Source organism: Sitodiplosis mosellana, unplaced genomic scaffold, assembly GCF_009176505.1.
Source record: "Sitodiplosis mosellana isolate CC-2019 unplaced genomic scaffold, AAFC_SMos_1.0 Smas_scaffold_6164, whole genome shotgun sequence".
In the NCBI taxonomy this organism is placed as follows: domain Eukaryota; kingdom Metazoa; phylum Arthropoda; class Insecta; order Diptera; family Cecidomyiidae; genus Sitodiplosis; species Sitodiplosis mosellana.
This window is the reverse complement of record NW_022601405.1, coordinates 223,484-243,229: the sequence shown is the minus strand read 5'-3', so window position 1 is coordinate 243,229 and position 19,746 is coordinate 223,484. Positions and strand designations below refer to the sequence as shown.

The 19,746-nt window shown below is 34.7% G+C and overlaps 3 protein-coding genes across 12 annotated transcripts; 2 read left to right on the top strand and 1 right to left on the bottom strand.

Moving 5' to 3' along the window:
- On the bottom strand, positions 1 to 7,187 carry LOC129574483 (major facilitator superfamily domain-containing protein 1-like). Of its 8 annotated transcripts, none has more exons than XM_055456557.1 (11): positions 7,089 to 7,187; positions 5,268 to 5,462; positions 5,038 to 5,182; positions 4,433 to 4,975; positions 4,137 to 4,350; positions 3,911 to 4,008; positions 3,726 to 3,838; positions 3,567 to 3,666; positions 950 to 1,164; positions 783 to 829; positions 1 to 620 (listed from the first exon to the last, which is right to left on the bottom strand). In XM_055456557.1, exons 2-9 carry the CDS (start codon positions 5,431 to 5,433, stop codon positions 1,134 to 1,136), a joined length of 1,410 nt encoding a protein of 469 aa, XP_055312532.1. In that variant the 5' UTR covers positions 5,434 to 5,462; positions 7,089 to 7,187; the 3' UTR covers positions 1 to 620; positions 783 to 829; positions 950 to 1,133. The 8 variants fall into 8 exon arrangements, with proteins under 8 accessions (XP_055312532.1, XP_055312534.1, XP_055312531.1 ...); XM_055456559.1 differs by lacking the exon at positions 7,089 to 7,187 and adding an exon at positions 2,187 to 2,872 and having other exon boundaries at positions 5,268 to 6,845; XM_055456556.1 differs by lacking the exon at positions 7,089 to 7,187 and adding an exon at positions 5,681 to 6,845.
- An 82-nt stretch (positions 7,188 to 7,269) lies between these two features.
- On the top strand, positions 7,270 to 10,919 carry LOC129574482 (UDP-glucosyltransferase 2-like). Of its 2 annotated transcripts, XM_055456553.1 has the most exons (5): positions 7,379 to 7,850; positions 8,103 to 8,340; positions 9,297 to 9,524; positions 9,609 to 10,079; positions 10,303 to 10,919. In XM_055456553.1, the coding sequence occupies exons 1-5, from the start codon at positions 7,848 to 7,850 to the stop codon at positions 10,914 to 10,916; spliced, it is 1,554 nt and encodes a 517-aa protein (XP_055312528.1). In that variant the 5' UTR covers positions 7,379 to 7,847; the 3' UTR covers positions 10,917 to 10,919. The 2 variants fall into 2 exon arrangements, with proteins under 2 accessions (XP_055312526.1, XP_055312528.1); XM_055456551.1 differs by having other exon boundaries at positions 7,270 to 8,340.
- Positions 10,920 to 14,066: 3,147 nt separating this feature from the next.
- On the top strand, positions 14,067 to 19,250 carry LOC129574481 (uncharacterized). Of its 2 annotated transcripts, XR_008688689.1 has the most exons (3): positions 14,067 to 14,491; positions 14,693 to 16,002; positions 17,819 to 19,250. XR_008688689.1 is itself a non-coding variant. In XM_055456550.1 (2 exons), the coding sequence occupies exons 1-2, from the start codon at positions 14,347 to 14,349 to the stop codon at positions 15,883 to 15,885; spliced, it is 1,338 nt and encodes a 445-aa protein (XP_055312525.1). In that variant the 5' UTR covers positions 14,067 to 14,346; the 3' UTR covers positions 15,886 to 16,035. The 2 variants fall into 2 exon arrangements, 1 of the variants encoding a protein (XP_055312525.1); XM_055456550.1 differs by lacking the exon at positions 17,819 to 19,250 and having other exon boundaries at positions 14,693 to 16,035.
- The last annotated feature ends 496 nt before the right edge of the window (positions 19,251 to 19,746 follow it).

Here is a 19,746-nt window from a genome sequence, read left to right as displayed (position 1 = left end):
TTACGGTTGATTCTCTTTTATTGTACTGAATTCTGATTGAAACAGAATACATAAGTCTTATTTTTATTGTTCAAGTCTTGGATGTATGAAAAAAATCCAAAACAAATGATCTCTTTGATGAGATCGAAGTTGTTGATTCGAAAAGTCTTTGTTTTTTTGTCGATAACGCATTTAGTGTTCGTTTCAAGTAGATTGGCTTTGAAATTCAAGCCAAATAAAAAGCTATTTCACTCTTAATTTCAAAGCGGATACAAAAATTGATTCGATTTCGAATGAATTATCTAAACTTCAAGCACAAGTGTTGGGTAGATTCGCAAGCGTTGACCTTTTTCAGTATTTCCCTTAGTTATTGCGTACTTTACGTTCGGCCGAGGGTCGCTGACTGTGTTTTGGTTGCTGGACTTCTTCACCGACCAATAAGATAAGATAGCGACAACGTAGTATCCAACGAAAACCAACGAACAAGCGATAATTTCGTAGAATGGAAACTCATCAGCCTCCAGATCTTCCATCTTGAGGTACTGTATCCCTCTGATTATACCAATGAATATGAAGCACAAACAGAATCCAGCTGGGACAGTCCAGAGCAAAATGGAAAGCAACATGTAGCCAGGTTTGTACTGAAAGTTAGATAGAGATTAAATGATTTTTTGATTTAGGGCGAATTGGTTTACTAATCGCAATTAAAATGATAAGAATTGGTAGGTAGTTGTCAATTGTCAATTCCGAATTGAAACTCTTTGAAAAACATTTTTAGGTTTTCTACAGAAACGTATACTTACTGAAAACGCGCCATAAATGAAAGCGACGTTTAACACACAGTTAAATACTGTAAAAATAAAAGGCATAATTAATTCGTCATTGAATAAAAACTCATCACTCCAGTTCAGTATTATGAAGATAAATAATTTTTTTTTATGTTTACAAAAAGAGCTCAGTGCAAACTCACCGAGTGCAATGCAAATAGGAAGCATGGCTTGTCCGAAAATCGATGCCGGCAGTATAAATATGACCGAAACACCAATCAAGACCACAGTCACTATTAACGAAAGTGATCCAATTACTATTCCGACCAGTCTCAATTTGGGACTCCTTTCATTTACCATTTTGATGGATTTTTTTTAATTCTGATTTTAGATAGTTAGTGATGAGTTATCGGCAAGTCTGAAATTTCGAAGAGAAAATACAAAATGAATCATAATCATAAAACAGTATTTCATTGCGTTTGAAATTAAACCATTTTTGCATTCAATCACCAAAACTGTTCCATCATTTTCATTCAATTCAAGTAATTTATTTTATTTGCGATATTTTTTCATTCAAGCCTGAGCTAAATTGAACTATTATTACTGAAATGAATTCAATGGGCAAAATCGAAACGTAAATAACGAAAAATGCAACAAATTTTATCAAATAATGTTGAAACGTGATAAAAACACATAATCACTATGAATCAATTCAAATAAACTAGTGGAATTTTGAATGAAATTGTGGGAAAAATTCGGAGAAAATCGTATGCCTTTAGCATTTTTATCAAAATCTAAACAATATTCTTATCAATTATAAATTCCATTCGATTAAAAATGCGAACTAAAATCGCCCTTCACCGCATTTTCAAACTTAAATACACTTTAACTCGCCAGTTCATCAATTTGACTTATGTTACGGTTCGTAACTTATGGTCGTAAGCAATGATGCGAACTCAAAAGAGATGCATCTCAATGCGGCCACACAGAAAAAAACAAAGCCGAACGTTTGAACAATGCGCATCTCGTACTATTATGTGTAATTCTGAGAAAAGAACCGTAATGCACTATGTGTACTTCGGTGTAGTGACTACACATTTGATTTGTTGCTTTCTTTCATCTTCTTCTTCGCATTATACCGTATTTTTATTGAAATGGTCATGCATTACAGCATCTTTCAGTGAAATTAACGGAATTCGAATTCTTCTTTGGTTTTTTTCCCAACTGTTTCTGCTCTTTTTTTATTTTATTAATTTTTTTCTTCAAATTTTTTTGATTTTTTTTTTCAAATTAAAGCAAGCAAATTGAAGCATCGACTAAAAGCAAGTAACCATTGTCGGAAAAAAATGCACAAAGACTTCAATGAAATGTTCTTCAATTAAATCAAATCAATCACAAAACACTTTTCAACACAAAATATTTGATGAAACAATTTCTTACTTTCCGGATGGCATAAATCACGTTCTCCTTCTTCAAAGTAGCTGTTTAAAAGAGTTGAAGCTATTTGTTGCAAGCCGATCGCAATAAAACTGCTTGACGTTGTTTGGTCTAGAACAAAGAAATCTACTCACTCACATGTGCCACTTTTTCAGTTAAATGCAATCAAATTCTGAGTTGATAAATATTCGTAATTTAATTTATTTCGTCATAAAATTGTGAACTTTATTTCAGTTTATTCAACAAAAATGCGTTTGAATCTCCTCTTGTTATAAACAAAGATGAAATGTAAAAAAAATATGAAAAAAGACAAAGGTCCGAATTCTGAACTAGGGTCTTGTTGAGTATACGCTGTTTCTGCTAGAACAGTTGAAGTTAAACTGCGTTGACTGATCGCTTGCTTGACTTTGATGCGTTGAGATGCATGCTCAGTGCATCGCACTACGTTGACGTACGATGCACGTGCGCACAGCGAACCGTTTGTAAACATAACGTAATTGAACCAGTCTGTTCATTCAGATGCTGCCGCAAGTAACGATTCCACGCCGTGTATACGTACATTACGCTGTACCGCAAAATGCAACACATTCAAAATGCTTTCCGTTTGTCTATGAATTTCTTTCATAGTATTAATTTCTTCATTCGTTTCAAGCGCTTGCTTTTATGGGTTTCGCAATGAGCGTCAACGACTGCAACACATGAACAGAACATACATTCAATAGAATTGGATAGTGTAGTGATAGTTTGAACATATGAACGCGTGAGAATAAAAGCCTGACGCTAGCAGGTTTTTCGCAAAAGCGGGATAACAATCAGTTGCACGCAAAAGAGACATTTCAAAAGGCTACACGCAAACGGAACATTTTATTTTGTCGCATTTTGAATTTTAAAGCCGTGATTACAACAACAATATACTTCTCTCTTGCGTGCAACCTTTTGAAATGTCTCTTTTGCGTGCAACTGATTTTTATCCCGCTTTTACGAAAAACCTGGTAGCGTCAGTCTTTTATTCTCACGCGTTCATATGATGTATGGTATGAATATATGATGCATACAAGTACACAGAAATGGAATCGCTTCAAAAGAAAACGAACGAAGCGGCATTGTTTGCACTCATATGTGTTGGTTGTCAGCATGTGTAGCATTTTGTTTAGTTGCAGAAACAATTGATGACATTCAAATGTCAAAGTAGTTTTCCACGTTGTATTTTAACAGGCCAATGATCGTGATCGACGTTTGATTTTGTGATTTGTAAAAATGCAAAAGTTAGAAAAGGTTCAAAAAATCAAAAGAGAAGATGAGTTCTAACAATATTTTATTCAATTCTCATTCTTCAAGCTTTCAGCTCTGTATCACGATGGCAATCTTCGGAAATATACTCACTTCACTGCTAAACGCAGTTCACGTTCATGTGGGGTCATATTCAAAATGCCATTTTTAATTGCGTCATAAATCCAAAAGACCACCGTTCCGGTGAGAGCAACTGAAAAAACCGAATTTTGTTTTAGCCTTGAAACAAATTGAATTCGTTTTTAAACTCACCTCCTGACCAGCAAATGCAGAATATTTCAAGCGTGAAATAGCCACCACAATCCACAATCGTACCGATAAACATTGAATTCACAGACAGAATAAGACTAACCGCGGATCCGACGCTAGAAGAAAAATGAAACACAAAAATCAATACTGTCAGCCTGAGCTAGGAAACAAAGCTTAGCTTAGCATACAATCCAAAGGCAGTGCCAAGTTGATATGCAGGAACGACGAGCGCAATAAGAGGCGTTACATTAAAGGAAAGCATCAATATCGCCAATCCCATTAAGATCTAGGTTAGAGTTTGTTTTAAAAATTGAAAATTCATTAATTCTTAGATAAATATGCGAGTAAATATCGAACGATGGTGAGTCAAAGTCAAAGATTCTCGAGAGATTCTTGTCCCAACGAAAGGCTTACCATGCAAATTAATGGATTAACATATGTAAATGCGAATAATGAATGAGCCGTGATCAATGCAAGAATTGATATTAACATCCAGTAAATATTTTTGCCCGTTTTATCAATGATATAACCGAACAATGGACATGCCACAGCTGAAATAAGACATAATGTTGAGTTGATATAGTTGGCATCCTGTGCACTGAAGTCATATTTTTGCATGAAGAACATTCTAGAAAATAAATTTGAAAAAGATCGGAATGATAATTCCGATTCCTTTTAGAGTTTATCAAAGTCTAAACATATATAATTACTTGCTCAATGCCATAAATGAATTTACGGCTACATTGGATGCAATACAAATGGAAATGATCATCCAAAATGTTGCGTTAAATGTTTTTACATCACTCAATTTAGCAATGTCACCGCCTGGATTATCGTTTCGCTGCAGAATTCGCTGAGCACGCTTATCGAGCGCACCAAGAAGAATAGCACAGATAAAGGACATCAGACAGGGTGTAAATACGATTAGCATGACAACGCCGAGACACATGTGTCCCGTATACCATTGATTGATGTATTTGTAAAGTGGTTCGATCATCATAAGATGGATTGTACCTCCGCCCAGTGCAATCGACGACATTATACCGAACACCATGTTCAATTCCTTGTCTTTGAACCACAGCACACCATAGTTTCTCTGTGCAATACCTATCGATCCTTCACCAATGCCAAGTATGAAACGTCCTAGCAATATCATTCGAAATGCACCAAGCATCACACCAATGGAAACAATCAATTGGCCAACCATCATTATGAACGAGTAGAGAATTGTGCCGAAACGAACGCCAAATACTCTGTCAATCAATGAAATAGGGTAATAATTCAAATTTAAATTGAAATCATTGTGGTCACCAACCGATCAATTAGGAAGCCTCCAAGAAAGCAGATTACCACATTCGGCCATATATTTATCGAACTCAACCACACATATTGCGTAGTGGATAAATCCAAGTCTTTCATGAAATAGTTCTGCAACGGTCCGGGACTACAGAATATAGGAGCTGTAAAAATGGTTCAATCAAAACTTCAATTTTTTTTTTTATTATTTTAATAAATTTAATCAATGGATTTATTCCAAATGATTACCGGCTGCGATCAAAGACATCAAAATTAATGCTATGAAGCGATGACATGTAGATCCACCGAATCCAATTCCCGCGTTCAGCTCATCATCGTTGGATGTTTGACGATTTTCCTCGTCATCTTCGTCACTGTCCAATATTAGCGTAGATAAATCATCGTTTCCACTCATTTTTTCTTGAAAATATCAAGAGGCACACACTATTGGGAATTAAAATTGAATAGTAGAGTGGGCGGTTTTGTTGCTTTGTTTTTAAGTTTAGACGTGTTCAGCTCAAATTTTGTCTTTACACTCAAATTGCATGTTTCATTCAATATACAATTTAATACGATTCATTTGTAGAAAAACAAAGGAGGTGACGTCTGCCTGGCCACTTTTTTTGCCAAAGTTTTGCCTTGAATTACACTTCAAATGTTACTTAGCCCTTGCTTTATTTAAATCTGAATCTTTCTGGATCATCCCTGAATTTGATAAGATAAATTTTACAAAATAACTTTGTTTCAATAATGTCGGCATCACTAAATCCAAATCTTTCGTTAGAAAAGGTGCAGCAAGTATTATATAGCTCCTTTATTGACCCGTTACACACCCTCAACTGAACTGTTAGTTTTTAAATAAATCGGCAGTTCATAATCGGTTACAAATAATGCATTGTTATATTGTGTTATTCTCTATGAAATGCATGAGTCATGCGTCCAAAGAACACAATTCGTTGAGAACTAGCATGTAACTGAATACAACGCAATAAAGCTGTATAGACTGATTAAATGTAGTTGATATCAAATATTGAACTTGTTACAGAGTATGGAATAACAATGATTCAAAACTATTGCGTTCTTTTTTGCGTTTGATTTTGACTTCAGTTGAGCTCATTTCGGAACTCCGTAAAATTAAGAAAAAAAACTCACCTCACGATTGAATAACCGATAAGCACGTTTAGTAGCAACAACAATTTTAAGTGGTTGTATTCATTTTTCGGGAAATTTGATATTTGACAAGAAATTTATTAAACATTCAACAAATTGTTGGCGCTAGTGTTTGTAAAAAGATTTAAAATTAAAAAAAAAACTAATGAACTCTTATTTGAACATGAATGAAAACGGGCAAACAAAAATTATCACAGAAAACGAAAGACCGCACGTCTAATGGAAGTGTTACATTACAGAAAATGAGAACAATAAATATTTTATTTCTAATTTTGTGAATTTTATCTTATCTAAACTGTGTCAAGCACGATGTGTTTGCTTGAATAGTTGAATTTGTACTGCGACCACTAATCAGCTGGTTGACTTTGATGCGTTGAATTGCATATTCGATGCATTACAATGCTACGTCCATGCACGATGCACATTTGCACCGCATCGCCAATAGTTTGCCAAAACAAAACGTAAATAAAGCCACAATTATTCAAGTCAGACGCTGCCGGATAACGGCCAATAACGGCTACTTCAACGCTGTGTACGACTGTACGTACATTACATACGCCGTATCATGCAATGCAACACATCAAAATGCTTTCCGCTTGGCTATAAATTTCTGTCATAGTATTTTCTTCATTCAATTCAAGCGCTTGTTTTTATGGGTTTCGCAACGAGTCAAAACAAACTCAGCACATGAACGAAACACACGTTTACTAGAATCAAAGTTTGGAGTTTGAACATACGATGCATACACAGAAATGGAATCGCTTCAAAAGAAAACGAACGAAGCGGCATTGTTTGCACTCATATGTGTTTGTTAACAGCATGTGAAGCGTTTTGTTTAGTCACAGAATCAAATGTCAAAGTAGTTTTAGTACATTGACTGAAAAGAGGCTCCGCAGTTACCTATTGTTTCCACGCGATTGACACTTTGTTTTGTGATTTGAAAAATGCAGAATATAATGCAAATGATAAGAACGAAAGATCGCACTTGTAATGGAAGTGTTACATTACAGAAATGAAAACGTTTTATTTCTAATTTTGTGAATTTCGTCTTATCCAAACTGTGTCTGACACAGTGTATTTGCTTGAATAGTTGAATTTGTACTGCGTCAAATGATCAGCTGGTTGACTCTGATACGTCGAGTTGTCATATTAACTTATATATTATATAACTTAGACGCTCCCGTAACGCTTCTACGCCGTACCGTACCACACATTCAAAATGATTTCCGTTTGGCTATGAATTTCTTTCATAGCATTAATTTCTTCATTCGTTTCAAGCGCTTGTTTTTATGGATTTTACAACGAGTCGAAACAATCGCAACCCATGAATAAATCACACATTCAATAGAATCGAACCGTATATTCGAATTTCATCATACAAACACACGCATATAGAATCACTTTGTGAATACGTACAAAGGAGTATTGTTTACGTTCATATGTGTTGCTTATCAGCATGTGTAGCGTTTTGTTTAGCCGCAGAATCGAATATAAAAGTATTTTCACACATTGACTTTCAGCTGGGTCCTCAGTTACTTAATACTTCCGCGTGATCGACGTTTGATTTTGTGAATCAACTTCAAAAATTACAAAGTGTCGGGAAAACTTAGTGAAAATGATAGATTTTATAACATTTTCAATTAATTTTTATACTTTATAATGGTAAACAAATGGTTTGAGTTTAAATTTCCAATACCAGTGAATTAAAATATGAACAAATAAAATTCGAGCAATCAAAAAGTCAAAGAAAATTCATAAGAAGCAAATAAAATGATAAAAATGAATTGATTTGAATTCAATTACTTTTATTGAAACGAAATTCTTTTTTCTTCGCAATATATTAAATTCATATTCGGGCAATTTGATGAATTAAAAATGAGTAAACTTCCGATTTCGGATCCATTTCTTGTACAGAAACTTCAACTTCTGGCAATTTTGTGTACTTTGGCAACGACAGTGCACGGGTATAGAATCTTGGTTTTGGCGCCAATAAATCGAAATAGTCATTGGAACTATATGCAAGTCTTTGTCAATGAGCTTCTGACACAAGGACATGAGGTGACGTGCATTACGAGCATCAAATTGAGTGGGCCAAAACATGAAAAATATATCGAAATTCTCATTGATCCTCCATATAACATGCAGAATATTAGTAAGTGAACCATAACTGAGTGTGTATTTTCTGTAGAAAAACATGAATTAAATATGAAAAATTGTTCGAAATCCAAATAAATTAAAGTGAAACTCAATTTTATTAAACCCAATTTGCTACGGCAACAGTTTATTATGGAGTAAGATTGGCGTTTATCAAGTCATTCCAATCAAAAGGACAGCACGTTTCTACCTCCAAACAATGATAAGGATTTGCTTACTTAATCGATTTTACTTCTGAATGTTATCGAAGTGTGCAAATATGTAGCTTTTAGGTAGTCATTGAAATCAGAGCAAAAAAAAACACTCACAGCGTATTCTTATCTCTATTTTATGAGTGTTGAATTGAAATCCAGCCTCTCTGATCATCTGTACAAATAGATAGGAAATTTCAAACAAGAACAATAAAGCGGCACCTGGAGACTGGTTGGAGAAATATAGAATCATGCACATAGTTTGCTGTAACAAGTATCCGTCTGTGTAAGTGCGTCTGTGTTAGTTCAAACGTTGAAAGTATGGCACATTGCACTTAGTCCCCAGGTGCCGCTGTATTGTTTACTATTTTCATGATCAGAAAGGCTGTTGAAATCGATTCCATCAGTATCAAATATAGATTGTTATTTGAAAAAAATGAAAGCGAAAAGAACACCGAAAGTTGCTACTGAAGGAATTGAACTACGCATTTATATTGTAAGGGAGAATTCACTCATTTGCGTCCTTCTTTGAAATGTTTTAGACAAAAGAAAAAAATCAGTTAGATTTAAATTGTTTTGATAAAACGTTTCATTGGATTTATTTAGAGTAAATAGAAAACCGTGATAATATTCCGAAATTCTTACTGCTCAATGTTGCATTATATGTTGAAATGACCAAAAGCCGAAAGTTTGTTTGAAAGGAAATTCAATTGATCATATTTACAAAGTTATAATATCATAAAAAAAAAACTTTTTTTCACAGTCAAAGACGAGGACATTTACAAAGTCGTTCACTATTCACCATTTGCCGTGGTAGATGCGTTTCGATCGTTTGCCAACGCTTCATTAGACTATGCACTTGCGGACAAAAATGTGAAGAAATTCATTCACAGAACGGATTTGCACTTTGATCTTGTGATCAATGAGGACATATATTACGATGCTCTATTGATGTTTGGACACAAGTTCAAGGCGCCAATTGTGACAATTTGTAAGTAGCTCGACAGACGGCTTTTTGATCTTATTTTCATTATTCTTGATTCGTTGATATTCAATTTATTCCTTGTACTTACAGGCCCTTACGGTATACCCGATTTCTTTGACCATGAAATGGGTCTTTTAACACCGCTTTCACATGTTAGCCACACATTGCTCACGTACACAGATCAAATGAACTTCTTCCAAAGATGGCACAACACAATCCTTTCCGGCTATGACTGGTTTTTGCGTCGCTTCTATCACGTTCCGTTGCAAACAAATTTATTGAAGAAACACTTTGGCCATTTGAAGCCACTGCCATCGATTGATGAACTCCGTAAAAATATCTCCGTAATTTTTGCAAATGCTCATCGAGCTATCACACATCCGCGACCATCAATGCCCAGTTTGATTTATATTGGTGGAGCCCACATTAAACCACCAAAATCATTGCCAAGCGATATTCAACAATTTTTAGATGAAGCCAATGACGGTGTGATTTTCTTCAGCTTGGGGAGCGTTGTTAATGCATCGAAAATGCCCAAGGCGAAGCTAAATGTATTTTTGGGTGAGTTTTTCTTTAAAAAAATTCTTTAACTACGTGAATTGGGTAGTTTTTTGATCATTTTTTTCTAAAACATTCTTCTTCCGATCAAAACTTGGTTCTAATTTTTAAATCAGTTGATTTTCTCATTTTTGGTATCAAATTATGTGCAAAACTAGAAAGACAACTCATATTTTCTGAGAAATTTACTTTCAAACTAAATTTTCAATTCGAAAATTCATTTCAGAAACCTTCAGCCAGCTCAAACAACGAGTGATTTGGAAATTTGAAGATGAATCTATCGAAAATCTCCCTGAAAACGTGATAGTTCGCAAGTGGTTGCCACAAAATGACTTGCTCGCTCATCCAAAAGTCATCCTCTTCATAACACACGGTGGTATGCTGTCCAATTTCGAAGCAGTTCACTATGGCACTCAAGTGCTGGTGATTCCGTTTGCTTTTGATCAATACCGAAACGCATTACGCGCTCAAAGTGCTGGATATGGAAAGTATTTGGACTTCAATGAAATCACAAAAGAATCTTTTTCTGGGGTACTCAATGAATTGTTGTCGAATAAGCAATATTCGATAAAAGCCAAGGAGACTGCAGCGATTTTCCGTAAAAACCCAATAAATCCCATGGACGAATTCATCTGGTGGGTGGAGTATGTCATCAAATTTCAAGGCGCAAAACATCTGAAATCAACTGCCGTTGACATGTCATTGTTTACATATCTTTTGTTAGATGTACTTTTTGCCAATTTAGTGTTGCTATCCATTCTTGCTTATGTCCCTTATTTTGTTTATCAAAAAGTACTTTTGATGAAAAAATTTCTGGAAATGAAAGAGAAAGAGCAGTGATCACAGCTTTTGTTGTTTTACTTATTGGAAATCAATTTCAAAGTCTTTTGATGGGACAGTTTTAATCATACGTTGTAATATTCGGTGAGTGCCACTGAAAAAATATTTATACTTATTTGGTGCGTGAGACGCATGGTGAGACGTACGCGGATGAGATGAAGCAAAGCGAAAGAGAGGCGGGTAACTCCATACGAACGAACGATATAGCGCTCATACATTTCGTCACTCCGTCGTTAGAATACGGGCATAGGGTGGCAGCATCAAGAAAATTCAAATTGTCGCGCTGTTTAGTTCGGAAAAAAATTCCGAAATTACATTGATTTGCCTATTGAAATTGAGGGCGCTCGCGTCGCTACAGTTGTCATTTAAGTTGTTTTCGGTCTTGCTGCCATCCGATGAATACGGAAACAAACACAAACACGTAGTACCCATTGACTCTATGTTCTAGTTGCGCGTTTCGCTTTGCTTCATCTCATCCGCATGCGTCTCACTCACTAAATGAGTATAAATATATAATATTTTTTCAGTGGCACCCTTCGAATATTACAATGTATGGTTGTAATGCGATTATTCCAAATCAATTGATAATCACCAACAATTTATGAATGGGTACAAATCTTAAACGATAATTTCTAGTTTCTTAGAACAATTTGCGGTAATTTTTTAAAGAAATTTGAACTCTAATGTTAAGTTTTTTAATAAAAACACTTTGAATTAAATACAAATAAAAAGAATTACATTGGTAATCCCGAACTTTTCCGTACCGTTGGCCTGCGTTGTCCGTAGGAACTTTTGGTTATTTTTTTGTGAATTTTCTTGAAATAAAGGCAGTGAAAATATAATAATAAAAATAAAGTGAAAAATTCTCATTAGCTTTAAACTTTCTGAGGTTTCATTTTTTGGAGAAAAAATAAGATTCTGAAAGTTTCATCTTGATCGCATTAGCAGAAGTTTGGTTTTTGCCCCTCAATTTTTTCCAAGAAAATTTCGACAAAAATTGAGGACAAAAAATCAAACTTCTGCAGATGCGATTCAATTTTCTCAGAATTCAATTTTCCTCCCAAAAAATGAATTCCCAGAAAGTTTGAAGCCAATCGGAGTCGATTTACAGGTACCTCCCATACAAAAGTGTCAATTTTTTTAGGTTTTTCTTAGAGCAAGTACCCCAGGATCAAATCGAAAATGGCTCATTTTCGAACTTAAACTAAGTTTTTCGAATACAAAACTTTTGACATTTCCAGATTTTGATTATCTCAGTTATTTTTTGAGTTATAGTGTTTACAAACAGCTACGACGACGACAACGACGACAACGACGACGACGGCACACGAACGGAAAAGTGTCTCAAAAAGTGGTTTTCTACGCGTTTCATGAGTTTTTATGACGATCTAAGATAATTTTGCGAAAAAAGTTTTCGGGACCAATTCCTATACTTTCCCTTGACACGTTGTGTACGGAAAAGTAAAATCGGTCACTTCAACTAAAACTTCGACAATCTTGTATGGGAGGTACCCGTAAACCGATTTCCATTGGCTTTAAACTTTCTGAGGTTTCATTTTTTGGAGAAAAAATAAGATTCTGATAGTTTCATGTTGATCGCATTTGCAGAAGTTTGGTTTTTGGCCCTCAATTTTTTCCAAGAAAATTTCGACAAAAATTGAGGACAAAAAATCAAACTTCTGCAAATACGATCAACGTGAAACTTCCAGAATCTTATTTTTTCTCCAAAAAATGAAATCTTAGAAAGTTTGAAGCCAATCGGAGTCGATTTACGGCTACCTCCCATACAAAAGTGTCAATTTTTTGAGGTTTTTCTTAGGGCAAGTACCTCAGGATCAAATCGAAAATGGCTTATCTTCGAACTTAAACTAAGTTTTTCGGATACAAAACTTTTGGCATTTCCAGATTTTGATTATCTCAATTATTTTTTGAGTTATCGTGTTAACAAACAGCTACGACAACGACAACGACAACGACGACGGCACACGAACGGAAAAGTGTCTCAAAAAGTGGTCTTCTACGCGTTTCATGAGTTTTTATGATGATCTAAGCTAATTTTGCGAAAAAAGTTTTCGGGACCAATTCCTATACTTTCCCTTGACACGTTGTGTACGGAAAAGTAAAACCACTTACAAATACCAAAACGTGTGTACATCTTTCAGAAACGGGTTTTCTATTTAAAAACTGCAAATTGAATTTCCAATTTAAAAGCTGGAACGAACGTCGCTTTTTCAAACTGAAAAATTTGTTCGAAATGACTTTAATTTGAACTTGAGTTCCCATTTATAATCAAATTAACGGAATCGATTCGTCATGTTAAATTTTACTCTTGCTCCAGACCTACGACATGTGTTTTTTCATTGTTCCATGGCTAAACACCCTCTATTTCTCTTATCTAAATAAAATAATTATGTATTTCAAAAGTGCGCAGAATGAAAATGTCTAAAAATTCACAAGTTACTTTGTTTACTTTGACTCATTTGTCCCAGTTATCATTTGTTTGGGTATAAAAATGCGGATTTTTTTCGATCATATCTTTTTGCATTGAAATTAAAGCGGTCTATTTGTGAATGAGAAGTCATGTTCAAAGTCAAAGTCAAAGTCCGGGTCGAAGTCAATTGAATCACTGAGATTGAATTTGTAACATATAAAGCTACTATTAATTATATTCTTACTTTTGAGTTGAAAAATCTTAAAGAATAAAGAATAAAAATTACGAAATGTCTTTGCGAACTTCATTACTTTTTGCGAGAAAAGGTTCAGTAAATTTGTTTCACTGTTTTATAATTTAAGTTCTTCACCGGATAAATGGCAATTGGCGTTTGAAGTTTCTTAATTTGTTTTCAAAGTTGTTCAATTTATTATTATCATTTGTAATATTAATGCAATTTTATCTTGGCGATTCAATTTATCGCTTGAACACAATGTTATTTATTTATTTATTCATTACGAAACCTACATTTATGCCAATATGTGTTCACAGCGAGCTGAGAATATGCTGGTTATAGACCCAATACGGCATTAAAAAAAGCATTGTTGCATTTCTTACTAGACACAGAAACCGACTTAAGCAATAGGCTGCCGGAAATAATGACCTTATCATTTCTTTATTTCTTTATCATGTGGGACTTGCTAGCGAACTTAAGACCTTATCGCCCAACAGGACAAAGTTAAACAGCCTAAATAAAGTATTTTGAAACGATTCATGGAATAAAAACGGCGAATATCATATTTATATGTTTGTAAAAATGAAAAGCAAAACAGATAAGAACAAAACAAAAAAGCACTGAAATGGTCGTAGGTTTTTCGATACGAACACTTTCTTTGTTCATTCGAAGTCAAGCAAGCTCAATCTCTTCACGCGTTATTCCATTTCATTGTAAAATCTCGCATTTATACTGTTTTTTTTTAGAATTTCATTGGTGATACCATGAGTAATAAACTGCGTCACTATTTCGATTTTTGTGTTCAAATCCGAAGCCATAAAACTTTCTTTTTCAAACTAAATGAAGACTGCTTCAACGAGATATTCAACCGGTTACCGCTCAAAGACTTAAATTCATTAGCCCAAACATGTAAGCGTATACTGTATGGCCACCACATATTTCCAAGAAAAAAATTGAAGTCTGTTGGTGGTTTTTAGTCTTAAAATCTAAATACTGCATAATAATAATCGAGATCCTACTTTCTTTTCATTTTTCATTGATTCCATTCCACTTTGTCACTATTTCTCATTAATTTCATTTGTTTCTTTTGTGATTTTCTTTCTCTCCTAGGTAAGCGTCTACATGATTTCACATCTAAATACTTTCAGCAACATTTTGCAACCGTTGAAGTGCACTATGGCAAAGATGGTCCAATTGCGTTCGAGTCGATTCGTGTGGATGCCTTCAGTCAGTTTATTCAAAGGCTTTCGATTCATCGGGTTGATTTGTGTTCGTTTCGTAATATTGCAGCCACATTCAAATCACTCAAGGAGCTCAATTTGATGGGCCTTCATCTAACTGCGCCAAAAATAGAGTGTTTGAAGAAAATCTTCGAAAAAATTGAAATCCTAAAAATACGAGACATTGAAATTGAAGCCGATGGTTTGCATTTTTTGAAGTTTTGCAACAATTTGCAGCGGTTAAGTGTTCGGAATTTGAAAACGATCAATACAAGTTTTGAGATGGATAAGCAAAGTTCAAGCTTAACAGTGGATAATGGTTGGTTGCGTCAAAAATACCCGAATTTGAAGCATTTTGAATTGATCGAAGTGGAAATTCTCAAATTCTGTGATGTGCTGGCATTTTTCAAGGAAAATCCAAATATTCGTAGCTTTTCAACCGATACGAAATTCCTCTCGCGATTCGAACACTTGATCACAGAGGTCAACGTAAGCCTTAATGATTTAACTATTGTTAGAGATTGTAAGGATGATTTGATCAATCAATCCATTTCCATTCAATTGAATCATCTGCACAAACTGGGCTTTTATGAGCGCTTACATTGGATCGGTGCTTATTTACCCTTTGAAGGACGCACTCTCCAAACCCAAATCGATCAACTGTCTCGATTGCAACCATTGAAAACATTACGCTTCAAAGCACTGGTCTATGTAATACCACATGTGGATCTGTCAGAGCTGATCAATGTCACAGAGCTTAGCATGATCGATCCACAAATGGGCACTAGCATCGGAAAATTAGCCAGCGAACTTTTGAATCTGGAACGAATCTCTTTCACACATGCATTTTTGGATGACATCACACCATTCGTAGTATGCTCGAAGAAACTGAAGGAAATTCACTTGTACGGAGATATTCGTAGTAGTAACGATATTATTTATCTCAGAACGCTGAATAAATCACGAACAAAGTTGGAGGGAGCAAGCAAAGTAACGATTCATGCCAATGATACGATTTATACAGAAACAAAGTGGGCAATCGGAGAGACTAACTTTCGTTTGATTGAATTAAAAAGAAGTTGAATTTAGTGAACGCCCATCATCTTTGACATTTCAAGGGCATTTTTTTTTTTTTTGAATAAACTGCAACTTTTTACAATTTTAACATTTCGAAAGTCAATTTCTTTAATAATTATAATGGTGAGATTTTAAATAGTACAACATAAGAAAACTGTAAGCGCTCAGATATCAAATCTTGAATAATAAATAAATGTCTTGAAAAATCGAAAATATTTAAAATATTTGAAATATTGAAATCATTTGAAATCTTCCTAGTTCCCTATGTAAAACTATTAATGAAAGCGAAGTATATATTTAAAAGAAGTGGACCATATGTTCAACAGCGTCTAACACTACTAGTTATCAAAAAAACCGTCAAGAGGGCGCCAACAGTTCCCCATTGGAATGTCCATAAGAAAGCGCGCTCTCTACGGCAAATTTTGCCATTTTTTTTAACAAAAAGTGTGCAGTGCTATACGCTGTTGCATATGTTTGTCATTGATTTCATAACATTGGCTAAATTTTCGTAGCAAATGTTTGACTTATCACAGCAATGAATCATGTCACTGTTTTATGACTTGATTATTATTATCGGTCGTATGTCATGGTATTTATTAAGACACTTTATCGCTTAAATGGACGAACATAAGTTGAAAGCGAATGGGGAAACGGCTACATGTATGACTGTTGAACAAGTGATTTTTTTTTTTGTTATTAAATTTGATAAACAAGTGATTCAAACGTTGTGCTCTTGTTTTTTAATATTCTTATTTTTTTTATTGCGCAACGAAGATTTGAAAATATGAAAAAAAGGAATATTCGTTGAATATTCATGGAACTGATTTTATTCGAACGATTTTTCCTTAGTAGAAAAATTCACTAGGGAAATACAAGATTTTTTTATTCTGAAAGAATGATAAAAAAAAAAGAATTAAAAAGCGAACTGTTTTGGAAGTAAAAAAGTAGCAAATGCTTAAAGGTACTATTTCGAAGGCACGCAATTGTAATCGTGTACGATTCTGAATCATCACCTTGAAATAGTGCATTTGAAAGGAATCAACATTTTATCTTAATTAACTTTAATAAATCTTATCTTAATTCAATCGTATTTTGACATGAACGACTCTTTAAGATTCAATCCGACTTTGGACAAAGACAGCCTAGTATCAAATTCAAAATTTCAGATCGCAATTCAACTCTTTCTCATCAAAATTCTGATCAAAAATTCACTCACAAAAAGTCCATAGGTGGACATGAAATTTAGTTTTTTGTTTCAAATTTTGAATTGTTTTGGTTTGTGTAGTTTCCTTCTCCAAGGCCGCAAAAATGAATATCAAAACAAAGTTTAGTGAGTAAAACCATTGATAATAGCTTTTGATATTCAGATTCCATTTGCCATTGCTTTCGGATGAATAATCAAGTTTTTTCATTACAATGACCATATTTGGAATGAATTCATGAAGCTCAATCATCATACAATGTCCCTTTCCAAAGAGCAACGATCATTCTGTTTTTTTCCCCCAACAATATCGCTGTTGATTGAAAAGTATATCGTGAGAATAAAAATGTGTATTTCAAAAAATTACCAGAAAATAGAAGACTTGAAATTGTAAGCTTGAAAAGCTGAGAATAAACTCCAGATTTTATCGATATATTTGCAAGAGCGGGACTTGCCTGAGCTAAAAAAGGCATTTGATTACGTAAATACGACCATTCAGTTCAATTTAAAATCGTTCGAGTGTGGTAAACTTCAGTTTCTTTGTGTTGATCATTGTCTTTGTTGAATTCGTCAACAGAAAACGTTAAGTTTCCTTTGAATTTTCGTCTGCTTATTCGAATAAAACTTGTTAGTACCTCTTAGTCGGTTTCAACTTGTATTCAGTCTCAGTCACTCTCCACCGTGAACTCGTGCATTTTTATAAATTCACCAACTTGTTTCATCTTCTCGTCCAAATAGATCATGAATTCAATGAAAAAGGTTTTCTACTGGATTCTTTTCGCGGCCAAAGTACCACAAGAGCCAGTGTCGGCACCGTTTTACCTATTGGATGCTGATTGTTTTGACAAGATTTTCGAGTGGTTGTCATTGGAGGACTTACAATCGCTGAGCACTGTGTCTAAACGTGTACAACGAGAGGTTGGTCGTTATTTCCAGCAAAACTATTCAGGAGTCAATGTATACTGCACCCGAGACAGAGATGGTCTCACAGCCTTTGTTTCCGTTTCGATGAATGGTTTCAGTGAATACATCGAAAAGTTGACCGTTTCAGATGGTGATTTCCAGAATTTCATCTTCATTTCACAATATTGCATATCGCTGAAGGAGATCCACTTCGTCCATACTACATTAACTACCCGCAAAATAAGGTGTATCAAAAAGGTGCTCGAAAAAATCGAAACGTTAAACATAAACGGTGGAAAAATCAATGGTGATTTCAATAGTTTGATGCTTAAACATTGTCCAAATTTGAAACGTCTCTTCATTCAAAACATCAAAATCAAATCTAGATTCGACAGTGTAAACGATTGGCTATTGAAAGAGTACCCGAATTTGGAGTATTTGGAGCTACTTGGCTACAAAAATCTAAGAATGAGTGAGATTAAGAGATTTTTTACGTTGAACTCAAATATTCGAAGCTTTTCAATCAACGCTCATTTGATTGACCTATTTTCGATTGGACTCAAGGAAATGGACATCAGTTTAGATGACCTTACGGTTCTAATTGATCACAATGAACGTAAAATGATGAGTTCGATTTGTAGTGTATTGAATACGCTGCATGAACATGGTTTTTATAAGCGATTGCATTTGAGAAGTAATGAAATTTGCTTCTTTTGTAACCAATATTTCTATCATTTGGGTTCACTTCGGGCACTCGAATCACTGAACTGTGAACATCTGTTTGCGCCCATCACAAGTAATGACTTATTTCCATTGATTAGTGTCACAAAAGTGGAAATCTTCAGCTCGGAATGCTGCGTAAAAACTTCGATCTTGGCAAAAGATCTCATCAATTTGGAACGCATCACTTTTACATATGCTAAGCTTGATCACATACTACCACTCATTTTTTTCGCATCGAATTTAAAGGAAATCACCTTGAAGAAAGGCATTCGTGCTGGCACCCATATTATACCTCTACCCATGCTCAACAAACGACGCGCTAGTCTAGTCAATGCTTGCAAAATAACCTTTTTCGTCAACTGCAAAATGTATATGGACACGAAGACAAATATCGGCAGAACAAACTTCGATTTCATTGAATTAACACGAATATGATTTTGAACATACTCAGAACTCTTCACAGTTTTTTTTTTCTATTTCTACGTCAATTGCTTGAGTAATATACTTGATTAATTCATTATATTGAAAACAAACATGCACAATAGCCCATTTATAGTCTTGTTATAAGAAAATTAATAAAGTTCAGCATTAAAAGATATTTACTACTCGTCTGTTTTGGACTATATTGGATCGAAATCTGAAAGCATTGAAATACAGTTGACTGGAATGATTCGAAATGGATCGTTCTGATACAGTTGATAATTGCGATACCAAAGGACAAAATCGAATTGGTGTGGTGGATGATTCAATTGTGAATTTTGAGAAGTTTCGAAGAAGTTGGCTTACACATCGTTTCGAATCCTTGATTTTATCCACATTTCTCCTTCGCCTTAAATCCATTCGTTAAGCCGATTTCCCTGTTGGGCGTCCGCTCCAAGTAAAGACACAATCGACATTCTCCACCTAATATTCGTCCTTTCTATCAGTTCCCCATTTTTAACACTGTTTGGCTGTTTTTAAACAGCTTTTTATTGCTGAGCTTTTCATATTCAAAGCAAACAGTGAATTTTATGCGCCTCCACTTAGAACATCCGTTTGAA